The following is a 15,041-nucleotide window of genomic DNA, read 5'->3' as shown; positions in this document are numbered from 1 at the left end:
TAGAGAGAAATTAGAGATGTCTTCCCAATCTAGAGATTACCTAACTAAAAGATTTTTTTTTCCACAAAAATTTAAAAACACGGGATAGAAGGTAAGTGCAAAACACAGAGTGGGGAGGCTCAAGGAAAGAACCAGGGGTGGAGATTTTCCCAGGCTTTTCTCCTGCAACCGCATTTAAGCTGAGGATATTAGATGTTTCCAGTTTCAGGGCATGGTCCCAGTTTTCCGTAAAGCTCTGATTTTAGGTTATTGGTTGTTGTTTACTATGAGCAAGCCGGTAACAGAATGAGATCCCACCCCCAAACAATATGAATATTCATGGCGTAAGGGAATGGTAGAGAACCCCTTCAGTGTGCGCTGGCATCAGCCCTGATTAAACTTAGATGTGTCAAGTGATGCCAAAGAGGACTTGCATAAATTAAACCTAGAACTGGGGCTTCTACAATTCAACATGCCAATGTGTGTTCAAACCAGGGCCTGGATAAACTAGAAAAACACCTGCTAGTTTTATTAAAATAAAAAAGGGAGAACCTCAGAAATGTTTCTCCCATGCTGTTCTGAAAACAGCGTGAATATCAGGTAATAAAAGCTCATCTTGGGCACTTTGTTAGCTCCCCGGGGTGATTCCTCAGCAGTCAAGGAGAGGGACTCAGGGAGCAGGAAGAGAAAGGGACAGAGACAGGGGACCTGGAGATATTCATTCCAGTGTAGCTGTCTTTAAGAGCTTGTACTCTTTTACATAATCAAGGAGCTCAAATCTCATCAAATAGTGTTAGAACAACTTGATTGTAGGGAAAATATAGGAAAATGGTCAGGGCCCCTTGGATGCTCAGAATCTTGCCGAGCATTTGATGTAAATATTCACGTGCATCCAGGTGTTCCTTGGCTATTGTCTAATGTAATTGCACATGTGCACCCAGGTGTCCTGGGTAATGGACTTAAGTATAAAGAACGAGTGGCTCTGATCTACAAGGCCCCCACCCCAGCGATACGTGTGGGAGGCTATGGGGAGGCCGCTACTGCTGCTGGCGGCTGTTGGTGCCAGTGCCCCAGGGGATCCAGTGCCCCCGGGATGTCCTGAGAGGCCACTGCTGTTGCTGCTTCTGCTGCTACTGCTGAGGACTGAGCTCATGTCGTCTGCCAGTGGCTCCCAGCATCTTTCCCAATTACCTAGCATGGACCTGCGTGTGAGGGGTCTGGTGACCCAGCCAGGCATGTGAGTGGTCAGTGACCCAGTCTGTACAATGGGTTTGAAGGGCCCTAACCCCTAGCCCTGACAATACAAATGGAAAACAGTGTAACTAAAGTAATGATACATTTTGGCTTTAGTTATGAATTGCTTTAACAATACAATAGTCCCTGACCCTACAACTAGCATAGTCACTTAGCTTTACAAGTGGCATAGTCGTGGCAGGATTCCAGGCATGTAAAAAAGCCCAACAATTGGTGTCACGGGTAGGATGCTGAGCAGGTAAAGGAGCCATTAGCCCCTTGGGGGGGGAGGAAATGTGGCTACTATTGGGTATGTGGTGCCCGGTGGCCACTTTCCTGTCGACTGGGGTCTGGCTGTTGCTACTGTACTGTGAGTCAACATGGACCGGAAACCCCATGAAGCTGCACGGTTTTGAGATTTGCAGCAGAAAGCAGACAGGTTGGAAATGGAATACATGCCCTGGAGGCTGAAGTACAGCAATAGGTCATTCCTGCTCCTGACACCGGGTATGATGATGAACCTGATGGTGAGTTGGGGGAGACTGTGCATCTCCTGGAATGACCTGCTCATCAGAAAGTGAAGCACGAGCAGCCTGTGGGACCGGTGGACTGGTAGGCAGCCCACAAGTGATCCAATTTACTACCTATGTCCTACATACCCAGGTTGAATTGGTGGGCTTGGGTAAACAATAAAGCAGCAGAAATAGGGAGAGGCCCTGGCTGCTGCAGCTATGGGACCTAGGGATGGATGGTGTGATATGCTCTGGAGATGATGTATTAAATACATGTCATGTTTGTCCAAAGGCAGATGGCTCTCCAGGTGCCACTTAAACCTGAGAAGGCTTGGAGGGTGTTGCATAAACCCGATGGCTCACCAGGTGCCATATAAACCTGAGAAAAGAGTGCCACATACAGATGAGCAAATGACCCACCTAGGGGTGGATGGTGTGATGTGCTCTGGAGAAGATGTAGTACACGCATGTTGCATTTGTCCTAAAGCAAATGGCTCGCTGGGTGCCACTTAAACCCAATGGCTTGCTGGGTGCGGTATAAACCTGAGAAAGCAGATGGCTCAATGATGCTGTACAAACCTGAGAAAAGAGTGAGAAAGAGTGCTGCATGCAGATGGGCAGATGACCCAATGATGGGTGCCCCTGCAGAATTTCAAGTATGTTTTCACCTGGCGAAAAGGTAGAAAAGTTAGCCTCCGTTACTATGCATCTGTCTCTGTGGCAGTGGTTATAGGGATAGCCACAGATATGTGCAAGGGCAGGACAGCCACTCCTTGATGAAATGGGTGAATGCAGCTGTTCAAACTATGTGGGCGAACACTGCAGAACTGCCTGAGACTGTGAGTGAAGGGCGTGCGTATGCCAAGCTGATTGAAGTAGTAGGCCCATCACAGCCCTGAGGCCTAGGAGAACTGAGTTTCTCCAGAGGGCAGACCTGAGGGCATCGCTGCCCTCACAAAACTACTCCCCGCCCTCCAGCTGCTCTGGCTGAAGCAGCCCTGCCTTGGGCAGCCCCAAGTGTGGTTTGTGCAGCAGTCTGGAGAGCACAAGCCAGAAACCTTGGTGGCGATCATGTTGTGTTAAGTTTGCAGGCCAGCAGAACATGAGCTGTGGAGGCATGGAGGCGTGGAGGTGTGGCAGCCTCCACCCAGATTTCAGAAGACATACGAAAAAGCTGGGGGACTCAGGCAGAGACCTGCTGTAGGGGTAGAGCTGCTGTGGAGGTCATCTATGGAGCAATGTGGAGCAGAAAAGTGGGGTTGGAGCCCCACAGAGAGCACCCACTGGGGAAGGTGGAACCAGGATAGCAGGACTGCCGCCAGGAGCCCAGAACTGTAGGGCCACTGGCAGCATGCAGCACTGGCCTGGAAAAGCTGCAGGCAGCAGGGAAGCTCAACGGGCTGTGCCTGGCAGAGCTGTAGGAGTGAGGCTGCCCAATGCTTTGGAGGTGCAGATGCCCCACTGTGCTTAATGTCTGCCCTGTTTGGGTTTTGGATTTTGGGGGTGCCTATTTTTCCTCTTTTCTGGTCTACTTTCCCAATTACCTAGCATGGACCTGCATGTGAGGGGTCTGTGACCCAGTCTGTACAATGAGTTTGAAGGGTCTGAACCCTAGCCCTAGCAATACAATTGGAGTAACCATACAATCTGCCAGTGGCTCCCAGGATCTTTCCCAATTACCTAGCGTGGACCTGCATGTGAGGGGTCTGTGACCCAGTCTGTACAATGAGTTTGAAGGGTCTGAACCCTAGCCCTAGCAATACAATTGGAGTAACCATACAATTGGCTATGTTGGCAGGAGTCCGACAATAACCCCAACCATACGATTAGCGTAGCTATTGCTGTAACCCTACACAGGGTTAATAAACATGCCTTCTGCAGAGGTGACCAAAAGAAACAATGGCCACAAAGCACTTAGAGTGGTCAGAGCTCAATAAATGTTTGCTGTTGTTATTCTTCTAAGCACTGTAGAAGGGAACCTGTCAGCCTGATTAGCATGGCATAGTGAGCCAGTGTTGCAGAAAGGATGTGAGCCAATGGCAAGGTCAACAAGAAAAAATTCTACAATATGGGCCTTGCCCCTAGTAGAACAACCTGATTTTTGTAAGAATAAGAGAATTCATGAAATTCGTACAAAATAAGGAGTGGGTTCTACTCCATTTCTTTTGTAACAATACTTGCCTGCAAATGGGTAATAAATAAGTTGATTTTGCTACCCATAGTTTGCTTTTTACATTCCTAGCTAATTACCATCAATCAAATTAACTGTACCTTCACAACTCCTAGAATAGGTATTAGCCAATAATGTTTCACCTAAATCCAGGAAACCTTTAGATCTAACTTTCAGTTTGAAGTAAATAGAGGAGCTAGAGGCACAAGCTCAATGACACTATAAGGAAGAAAAGAAAAGATTCAGAATGTAGGACGTTCTGCAGTACAGACAACTGATCAGGTGTCTTTAGTAAGTCTGGTATCATGAAAAGATATACATATATATTTTTGCACATATACACAGATCATATAATTTATACTAAAGACAAATCTCCCAGTAGCCCCCCAACGGGGCAAAATGTACTTTAAATGCTAGATTAAACATATCAACCAAATGTGATACATGGTCCTGAACTGGATCTTGATCTGAACAATTTTAGGGACATTTTGAGGACAACTGGAAAAACTAGAAAGTGGGGGTGGGGGGCAAGATAAAGATAGGATAAACATATATTGATATGAAAGGGTAGCTAGTATGAATTTTAAAAATGTTCTAAATAGCAAAATAGTATAGTCTCACTTGGTAAAAGTGCACACACAAATATCTGGAAAGCTAAAGAATAAGGAATGAACAGTGCTAATTTTTGGAAGATCAGTATATGTTTCCTTTTTTTGTTTATCTGTATCTTTTCTAAGATGAACCTAGGTTGGTTTTGTAATAGATAATTTTTAATTTAAAAAAAAATCGACCCAGTTCTAAAACAAGGCATAAAGAGGTAAAGTAAAAATTCATGGGGGGAAATGGCAGGTGTGATTGATAGAGATAGGTCTTCCTGATGCAGCTGATGCTCACTGTCATCTAGCCATGACACTGACTGTGGGACACGCACACAGGGATGATGCTTTAAAAATAGTGTGTTCAAGTCTGTCATGCCACGCAATGTGAATATGCCCCCTGCTGGGATTCTCCACAAGGCCCGTGAATTCCTGTAAGATCCATGGACCCTGCAGTCAGAGGTCAAGATTTCTACCAGAATAGCAAGGAATACATCCAAAGAAGGTTAAAAACCACTACTCTAAAATGTTAGCTATGTTGCTTTTTAATAGGGAGGTTCTTAAAAATGCTTTCGATTTTAAGCATTTGAGGGAGGAACAAGGCGGTGGTTAGACCCTGTACTGAGTGACTCCTATGTTCCTAGGTTAGGCCCTCACTTTCTCCAGCTCCTAGTGTCACTAGAAGGGCAGAATATACAAGATCTCAAATTCAGAATAATACATTTCTTAATAGCCCCATGGAGCCCCAAATACACTGGGACTCCCTGCACCAACCCCCGCCTAATCTTAGTCCTCAGCATTCCTCAAAGAATCAGAGCAAACTAGCAAGCCCTTATTTGATGGGATACACTACCCAGAGAGCAAAATGCCAGGAATTTGAGAAAGCGCATGAAAAGAATAAGCAAATTCATGGGTAAGTGAAGGAAAGAACTCGCTTATCTTTGGGAGTTTCAGTTCTGAGGACTAATTCCTGAGTATCAGGCTGCAGTCTCTGAAATGTGAGGAATTCAATAAATAAACTACTGAAGACAATGAGTGCCATATGTCTCTTATTAAAACTGGATCTAAAGGACCTTGATCAATAGACTGGAAAGAAAAAAAAAAAAAAATGAAGTGTGGGTTGCTGTCTGTAACAAATAGTTGTTTTATTAAAAGCAACTTTGATCAGACTCCCAGCAATGTAAGGTCTTTAAAATAGCCAATTATGCTCAAAAAATCACAGATGGATTGAACTTCCACCCACCCATAAATTGGATTCAAAGACCTACTCTTTTCTTAGAGGCAGGTGTTTGCACCTTAGCTGCAAGAAGTGCCCTCTCAGCAGGACAGGTTGGGCAGCATGCCTGGTCTAGGCAGGCTGCGTGTGTCATGAAGGGTGGATCCAGTTCTACAGAGCCTGGGTTTGGGGAAGGTTAAGCCAGGACAGGAAGCTCAGCATTGATTAGAGTGTGCCACCCAGACTATTGCAAATCCGGAAGTGTTTTAACAAGTCAGCAGATTATACTTAATGGAATATACACTTACTTTGAAATTCCTTAAAGGTAAGTGTGCTTTATAGGGTATTACACATATGCCTGTAGGGAAAATATAGGAAAATGGTCATCGCCCCTCAGATGTTCAGACTCTTGCCAAGCATTTGATATAAACATGCACATGTGCCCAGGTGTTCCTTGGCTATTGTCTAATGTAATTGTGCATATGCACCCAGGTGTCCTGGGTTATGGACTTAAGTATAAAGGACAAGTGGCTCTGATCCATGATGCCCCCCTGCCCCATCCCCAGGATGTCCCTGGGGTGGGGGGCCACAGAGAGGCCTCTACTGCTGCTGGAGTCTGTTGCTGTAACCTGTTGCTGCCAGTGCGCCTGGGGTGCCCTGAGACGCCACCACCACTGCTGCTACTGCTGCTAGTGAGGACTGAGCTTGTGTCATCTGCCAATGGCTCCCGGGATCTTTCCCAATTACCTAGTGTGGACCTGCGTGTGAGGGGTCTGGTGACCCAGCCTGACATGTGAGGGGTCTGGTGACCCAGCCTGACATGTGAGGGGTCTGGTGACCCAGCCTGACATGTGAGGGGTCTGGTGACCCAGCCTGACATGTGAGGGGTCTGGTGACCCAGCCTGACATGTGAGGGGTCTGGTGACCCAGCCTGACATGTGAGGGGTCTGGTGACCTGGACCTGCGTGTGAGGGGTCTGGTGACCCAGCCTGACATGTGAGGGGTCTGGTGACCCAGCCTGACATGTGAGGGGTCTGGTGACCCAGTCTGTACAACGGGTTTGAAGGGTCTGAGCCCTAGCTCCTGACAATACAATTGGAAAACTTAGTGTAACTAAAATAATGAAACGTTTTGGCTTCAGTTATGAATTACTTTAGCAATACAATTGGCCTATTCATGTGGCTTTACAATGCCTATGCAAATTTTCCTTAATGTAATGACTGGGTGCTATTTGACCACCCACTTGTATGGAGTCCTGGTAAACAGAAAATACCACAGTTGAAGTAAGGTGAGAAACAGAGGCGAACATCTTCAACTGCCTGGCAAGAATGCCTAGGCAGGTAAGAGAGAGAAAGCGTATTTTGCAAAACATATAATAAAAATAGAGTTTATCTCTGCTAAGTTGGAAAGGAAACAAGATATTATTAAGGAATTTAAGAGTGTTTGTTGAATGGTGGGTATGGGAGAACCCTAAATGTGATTGTCTAAACTTGAACATTGAAAACATTGAATGTTACATTAAGAGAGAGTGACAAAAGCATTCAAAAAACCAGATATCAGGAGCTCGGACAGATATTTGGGATCTTCTGATTGTTTTGAGTTCAAATATAATACAACTCCTTTGCTGGATCACCTCACTGCCGACCACGTGGCGGGGAAAAATCAGCCCGGGAAGGAGTTCAGGGACTGGGCTGGCAGGAGGCTGGAGGTTGGGCGCTGCTGTTCTTTCAGCCCCAAATATGAAAACAGCTCAGGTTCCTCTCACAGGGCACTGGGCACACAACCGAAGGCTGTGATGGTTGCTGGTCCCTGATTCCTTAAATTCTCTCAGAAGGCCTCACAGGAAGACCTTTCAGGGCCTGGCTTCTTTGCTACAGTGTATGCTGGAGACTTCTCCAAGCTTCCTCTTTAGCATTTACACAGTGCTCGAGAGACTTCAGGGGAAGTTTCTCCAGGGACATTTCAGAAATTCAAGCCACGTACATACCTCATCTCCATGCATATTTGCCACGTATTTGAACTCTGGGATCCCAATTCTGTGTTCCTTTGGAAACTGCCCCACAACAAGAACCCACAGGTTTCTACCTTTACAGAAAGAAAAAGACAGAAAAATAAGTTGTCTCTTAAAATGACAAATGAACTCTGGGAGTATGAGAACAGGAAACAAAAGATGCTGCTTCTCCCACCTGATTACTTTCAAGTTTCATGGTGACTTAAGTTCATATGACTAATATTTCTGTGCTTAAAATGCTCTTTATTTACTGCCAGAATTTAAGGAAACCCTTTCAATGTGGCACAAATATTTAACTTATTATTTTAGAATGTTACTTTTAAAAACTGAAGACTTATTAGGCAACGTAGATCTTAAATTCTTCCAAAATGTTTATAAACTTGGCTGTGATCCTAGAGTCTCAGAAATAATCTCGCTAATTCACACAATTATACACAGTTAAATTATAATTGATGGTTGACTGGGAGGGTGCCATGACTCTGAGTACAAGGAAAGTGAAAAAAGCAATAGCAATAAAACACGTAACTCAGAAGATTGTTTTTAAAGGAAGAAATCTTGAATCTTGTCTCTAAACGCTGATGTGACACGGCCCCTTTGCAGTGTCGTTGATGTGCACTGAGTCCTGTCAAGTAAACTGGGAACCACAACCCATACTAATAATGCCAAGGAAAACTTCTAAGTCCTAGCTCTGTCGTAGACTGTGATTTGGGAAAGGAAAGGCAGAGACCAAAGATCACTGAGGATTTGGTTTGTGCAGACATTACAGTCAGTACTCTGGTTCATGTAATCTCAAGTAATCCCTTGTCATAATCCACTGAGATGGATTATTAACCAGACTTTACAAATGACAAAACTGATTTTCAAAAATGTTAAGTAAACTGTTTATGATCATGTAGTCAGTAAGAGGCTGTGATCGGAGCCCCAGAGCCGAGCACAGAACTCTTGTCTATTTGCCTTCATTTCTAGTGCTCCTCTAACAAAAGCTGCCAGTGTCTCAAGAGGTTTGGTTTCCCAACCAGTAAAAATGAAGGGGTCCCTTTCAATTCTCAAATTGGCACTTTTAATACAAATACTTTAAAATTAGAGATTGGGGTATACTTGTTTTCTATCACATACGCACAAAGTTCAAATATCTGTGATAACTAAGCCTTATGTGGAATTTAAGAGCCTACGAAAGGAATTTAATAGCAATTAATACAGTAATGCTGAGCAGGTTTCGGTAGATTTTCAGATCCAGTTCCTTAAATCAGGGGTCCCACAGGCCAAGGAGCACTCAGTTGCCATGAGGCACTCAGGGAGAAGCAGATACTAGACTCATCTTTTAAAACATGTATGTATTCATAGTTTACTATAACAATATATTAGGGAAATTTATCATGATAGGGTGATGCTTTAAATGCAGTAATTGCAGGAATTCTCAGAAAATACCCACAAAAGTCAGTTATCTGATTGATGGCCCCTGTTCAGTGTGCAGAATTTTCATTCACTTATACATCTATTTATTGAATACTACTATATCCAGGTATTGAATGTGGATCACCCACAAAAGTCAGTTATCTGATTGATGGCCCCTGTTCAGTGTGCAGAATTTTCATTCACTCATACATCTATTTATTGAATACTACTATATCCAGGTATTGAATGTGGATTAGACTGTACAAATTAGTCACATACTCTATGCCTAATGAATTCCTGAGCTAGTGGAGAATAGCAACATGCATACATGTAATCACACTGGAGTGTGACATATATAATCACAGAAGTGTGTGTAGGGTACTATTATGGGTGTAGAATAAAAAAAGAAATGGTTAGCCTTTTCCAAGGAGGGGGATCATGAAAAGCTTTACAAATGCAAGGTTTTATAGATGATGCTTCTGAACAGATTTCTGAAGAACGATTCTGAGTTTGCCATGTGGATAAATAAGTACAAGTACACTCCATCCAGTGATTCTGCTAGAAGTATCTGATTAACCGCAACCCTCTATGCCCCAGTGCCATCATTTCTCTGGTCATCTGCTACTTCAATTCGATGAAATTAACATTTTCATGTGAAACAAGGAAGAACTTTTTATGAGTGAGCTATTAAACCTGGCTCTTTAGGTTTGCTTCTGGGGAATTTTCTGTAACTATTAGTGCTTTTAAAGCTAGAATAATCACAAATTTGTACAGAATATACTCCAGTTGCCTTTACAAGCAAGGGAAAAATTCAATGTCATCTCAACATAATATTTATCAATTGTTATTTATACCTCTAAGTCTGCAACAGCTGGCCTGTTATATAAAGGATAGCGTAAGACAACAAAACTTCACTTGATATGGATATCCAATGTTATTTAGTTTAAGGAAGGAAGGCAATCAAACTGATAAAACCTAAGTGAAGAAGTGCTTTGGAGGGTAACAATCTCAATTTAAGCACGAATGGCCCCTAAGTGAACTGCAAGATGAGAAACTTACCTTGAATGATCTGAAGGGCACAAAGTCTGAGAAGAAAACCACCCAACAGAATATACACAGTCCTTTCAGAATAACAAGCATCTTGAAGGGTTTGAACCATCTTCTTCAACAAACACTGGCCATCTCTGGCCTAGACCACAGTAAATGCACAAAAGACAAACTACTTTTCACAACCTGGTTGCCCAGTTGTGAGGAAAATGGAGACAGACTGGTCAGGCTCCCTCACCTCATATCTGGCTGAGCATGGCTCAGACTGTCTGTTGAAAATATGCTAATTGTATGTGTGTGCCCATGTGTTCCTTGGTTATCTGACTCTAGTATAAAGGACAATGGCTCTGATCTACTAGGAGGCTGGGAGCTGAGCTTGCACCCAAATAAAGCATGTCAACCTTGCCAATGGCTTCCAGAATCTTTTTCCTAGCTCCTGACCTGTATATGGTGGGACTGTGACCCAGTGCATACGAGGGGTCTATGACCCAGCCTGATACAAGATACGGGTAATTTAAATAAGATTTTTCCCCCCATCAAGGTTGGAAAGACTACCTCTATTCTCCAAAGTTCTTGCTAATAACTGGTGTACGAAAGAGTTCTGAAGTGCTCAGCCTCTCTCTCTTCACCACAAAGCAAATAAAATTTGGATTCCAGATACTTTGGTACCTATATTCAGTAACTCACTCAGGGTTTGACACAAGTTCCAGGGCTGAGACATAGGTGTTGTCTTGCTAGGGCGAGGGCTAGGGCTCAGACCCTTCAAACCCACTGGATGGACTGGGTCACAAACCCCTCACCTGCAGGTAATGAGCTAGGTAATATGAAAAAGATCCTGGGAGCCATGGGTAAAAATTAATAGGCTTTATTCAGATGCAAGATCAGGTAGCTAGCAGCAGCCAACCTAGTGGCCTCCTGGGGTGTCCTGAGGGAGCCATTCATCCTTTATACTTAAGTCCAATAACTCAGTAACACTTGGGCGTGAGTCAGACAACCCAGGAACACCTGGGTGCCCATGCGCATCCACAGACAATAGCCAAGGAACACCTGGGTGCATGTGCACAGTTATTTACATCAAATGCTCAGCAAGATTCCGAACCTCCAAGGGATCCTGACCATTTACTTTTCATTTTCCCTACAGGTACCCAATCAGGTTTGCTTGGAGGATCAGGAAAAGTTTTACATTTTAGAAGGATTCACTAAGATCTAGAGGACAAGGAAGCAGACAAGTGCTACAAAGTATGAGTTCAGGAGAAAGTAGGAAGAGAAGCTTAGAAAACTAAGTATAGCTTCAGCAGGTAGAAATGGGAGGGGTGTCATTACCATGTCAGAATCACCTACGATCCTTGTAAAACTGCCAATTCCTGAGCTCTGGCCTCCATCTACTGAATCAAACGCTAGGGGTAAAGCCTGAAACCTGCATTTAATAACCTCCTTTGGTGATTGTGAGGCCCATTAAAGTTTGAAAGCTGCTGAGACTGAGGCAGTAAATGTCCAGACAGATTTGGAAGGTAGAAGATCTGTAGGGAAAACCATCTCATTTTACATATAATCATGAACATGTTTCTATGTTAAGAAATATACTTCTACTCTACCTTTTTAAATCACTGCTTAATATTTTATATGCATGCACTACCATCTATTCAACCAATTCTCTACTGTTAGGTGTCCAACAATAAGTAATTTAATGTAAATGACAGCATGTCCACTAAAATTATGTACAGAATTTATAACATTAAACATATTCTATAATGTGAAAAAAATCAGAATGTTAAATTATATAACTACAACTATGTAAAACAGACTGTTCATTAAAAACCTATAGCTCCATACCATATAAAACCTTAAATGAAATGATGGCTGAGTCCCTACAAGAGTTGAAAATGGCACTGTCAGTGATAAGGAACTAAGTGTTAAGGTGATAAAACCCAGTAATTTTTTTTTCACTTTTTCATATTTCCAGGTTTTGTCTTTAAGAAAAAAAAAAAAAAACCTAGAACACCAAATCCCATCACTTCTAAAGTCCAGACACTATGTGCCAGGCACTATGCTAAGCATGTCACAGTACTTGGTCTTCGCAACACCTCCGCATGGTGGGTGACAGCCACCATTCAGAGTTGAGAAAAATGAGTTATGTGACAAAACCAGGGTTCAAACCCAGGTCTGTCTGATTCCAACACCGGTGCTCTTCTGATGACCTTGATCTCTCTGAAAGTACCAACGCCACGCTAGGGAAAAAGTTCCCCAGCAGTTCTTTCCGCATCATGTTGCTATGGTCTGCACCAGGAGCAAGATCTAGCCTGCTACCTGGCTGTGACGGACAGCTCCAGCGCAAGACAACAGAATCGAAGGCTTCCCTCTAGGGACACTCCATACTGCATGTTGAGGTAACCCATCAGACTGCCTCTACATTGGGAGTTTCAGTGGGACATGACCAGAAAGAAGCAGAGACCCTGGCTGGCCTCACTGCGGGAGCTGAGCTGTGGTGAAGATGAAGCACGTTCCAGTTTCTCACGAGGCTTGCTGCATGTATGGTCTGATACACGGAGCTCTGGGATCCAGAGTGACGCATCAGCTGCTGGTTTCCCTGACTTGCTCGTTCATCTCTGTATCCTTATAAGTATCTTCTGACCTAGGTCAAAGCCTGAGAGATCTTGCCCAACACTCTGAGTTTCAGTTTCCTCATACAGAAGTGGGAATAAGAGCCCGATCGGCACAGCTGTTGTGTCTGCCCTGCAGTGGCTTACCAACAGTGTGAGTTCCTTCTACCTTCCCTAAGAGTGATCCAAAGATTTGACACCAAACAAACCCTCAATTTCACTTACGTTCGTTCCCATTAACACACGCACAAGAGACATATCACATCAGCACCGCACTCTCCCAAGTGAGCCACGGGCTGGCCCCATCTTTTATTTTCTTATTCAGCAAATATTTGTAGAATGACCACCCTGAGCCTGGCATTTAGTCACCTGAAACAAATGTAAGTTACTAATTGATTCTACTCCCTTGTTTGTTTGTTTATTTTTGACAGCTGGCTGGTATCAGGATCTGAACTCTTGACCTTGTGTTAGCACCGCGCTCTAACCAACTGAACTTAACCAGCTCTTGAAAAACACTAATTTTCTATTTCTGACATGACTTTCATCATTTGGGAAAAAAAAGTCCAAATGAAGAATAATGTTTGGCAAACTTTCCATTATGTGAGGGAGTAATCAAAGTGAATTGCATCACACGGCACCACTGCTTTTCCTGCAGTGGCTCCCCATGGCCCTTTGGCAGGACACACCAGACCTCTCATGGTGTATCCCCTTCCTACCTTGGGTCTCCCACCACAATCCCATACACCAGGCTCTGACCATTCTTCATTACGTGTGGTTCCCAAAGGAGCCAACCCCCTGCCTTGATAACTTTAACGCATGCTCTTTCTTCTGCGTGGATAGTCCTTAGCCCACCTGATCCAAGTGGCCAACTTCCACTTGCCCTTTCAAAGCTTGACAGAAACTCCCCACCCATCCAACACCTTTCCTACCCTTGTCCTCCCTCCGTCCCATCCCTTTCCAGCCTGAGTCAGATGCTCCCCTTTGAACTTTCATAGTACCTCTGTAACCCCTCTCCTAACACTCTCTGAAACCATAGGTTTTCTGCAGGCAATGGATTGTGTATCTCTGTGCTTGCAGAATCTAGTGTAGTGCCTGACACATACATAGTAGATGACTGATAAATGTTTGCTGAATGAACGAATAATTGGATAAATTAATAAACCCAAGGAAGTCCAGTTGGAGCCAGAGTCACCCTTGGCCCAGAGATTAGATGGCACTGTTTTACAGTATTAATGGAAAAGTCTGTGACTAGTTTATAAGGTGCCATCTGGAGTGGGCTCTGGAAAGAACCCAGTTTTCTAGATCAATTCCAGTGTAGATGGACCTTCTTGGAGTATTTCCTTATATGAAAGAGCCAAGATACAAACCAAATATCTGACTTCAAGTTAGACTCTTCCAACACTATGGGGAGATGGGATTTCATTTGCTTACACACTTGTCCCCATAGCATGAATGTTTTGATATTATACCCAAGAAATGTAGACATTAGGCATCATTTCATTTTTTTCCTGAAAGGTGAATGGGAAGATTTGGGGAATTCAATTCCTAAATCAAGGACACTTCCTTTTTTAATTGGAAAAAGAAGAAAAATCTGAAGATACATTGGGTTGGAACAGATATTTTCTTTTTCTTTTCTGATTTCAAGACAGGCAAGACTCCCAGAGAAACTGAGCAGCTTGTCTCACGAATCACCAACCGTCAACCAAAACAGGAAGATCTTAGCAGATTCCTCTGCCTTCCTCCCACTCCATTTCCAGGTCAGAGGCTGATGAATCTGTTCCCCTTCCTCTAAAGATTTTAATTTTAAAACTATAAACTGTAAAATTATAAGTTTTTTAAAATGGAGTTTTAAAAACTAGACATAATTATGTCCCAACCATTATAATTTCTGTATGTTCTTTTCTCGTCTTTTTTTCATATAGAGACAGGAAACTTGTTTTTAAATCCCCAATGTGAAAGCCTCTAGAGGCCTCAGACTATAAAAAGCTGAGAACTTCCCTTTCTTGTCCCTTGGGAAAAAGGTCAAACATAATCAGATCACTTTTTTGAAGGGCAGTTCAGAAATAATATCAAGATTGAGCATTACCTTACTTAAAGAGGTTTCTTAAACGTTATTTTAGAAGATGTGATCCTTACAGCTAGCACTACACATTTATTGTCCATTTTGGTTTTCTCTTTTATGGCAGGTCAGGGGCATCCTGGTTCAGCGTTGAGGTTTTGTTTGGTTCTTCCTGCCCCATTGGTATTCTTATTTCTTATGACTGTTTGTAGATGTCACACAG

General features: G+C 43.4%; 1 protein-coding gene across 2 annotated transcripts in view; it reads right to left on the bottom strand.

The window, feature by feature from the left end:
- CPM (carboxypeptidase M) overlaps positions 1-15,041 on the bottom strand; it is a 65,128-nt gene that overhangs the window by 19,502 nt on the left and 30,585 nt on the right. For both annotated transcript variants that reach the window (XM_008585772.1, XM_008585771.1), the window contains exon 2: positions 7,694-7,791. In XM_008585772.1, the coding sequence (XP_008583994.1) occupies positions 7,694-7,791 (98 nt within the window). The remainder of the gene's footprint in view (positions 1-7,693; positions 7,792-15,041) is intronic.

This window comes from Galeopterus variegatus, unplaced genomic scaffold (genome assembly GCF_000696425.1).
Source record: "Galeopterus variegatus unplaced genomic scaffold, G_variegatus-3.0.2 Scaffold3704, whole genome shotgun sequence".
In the NCBI taxonomy this organism is placed as follows: Eukaryota; Metazoa; Chordata; class Mammalia; order Dermoptera; family Cynocephalidae; genus Galeopterus; species Galeopterus variegatus.
Note: the sequence above shows the minus strand (reverse complement) of the source record. Positions and strands in the feature narration are given on the sequence as shown.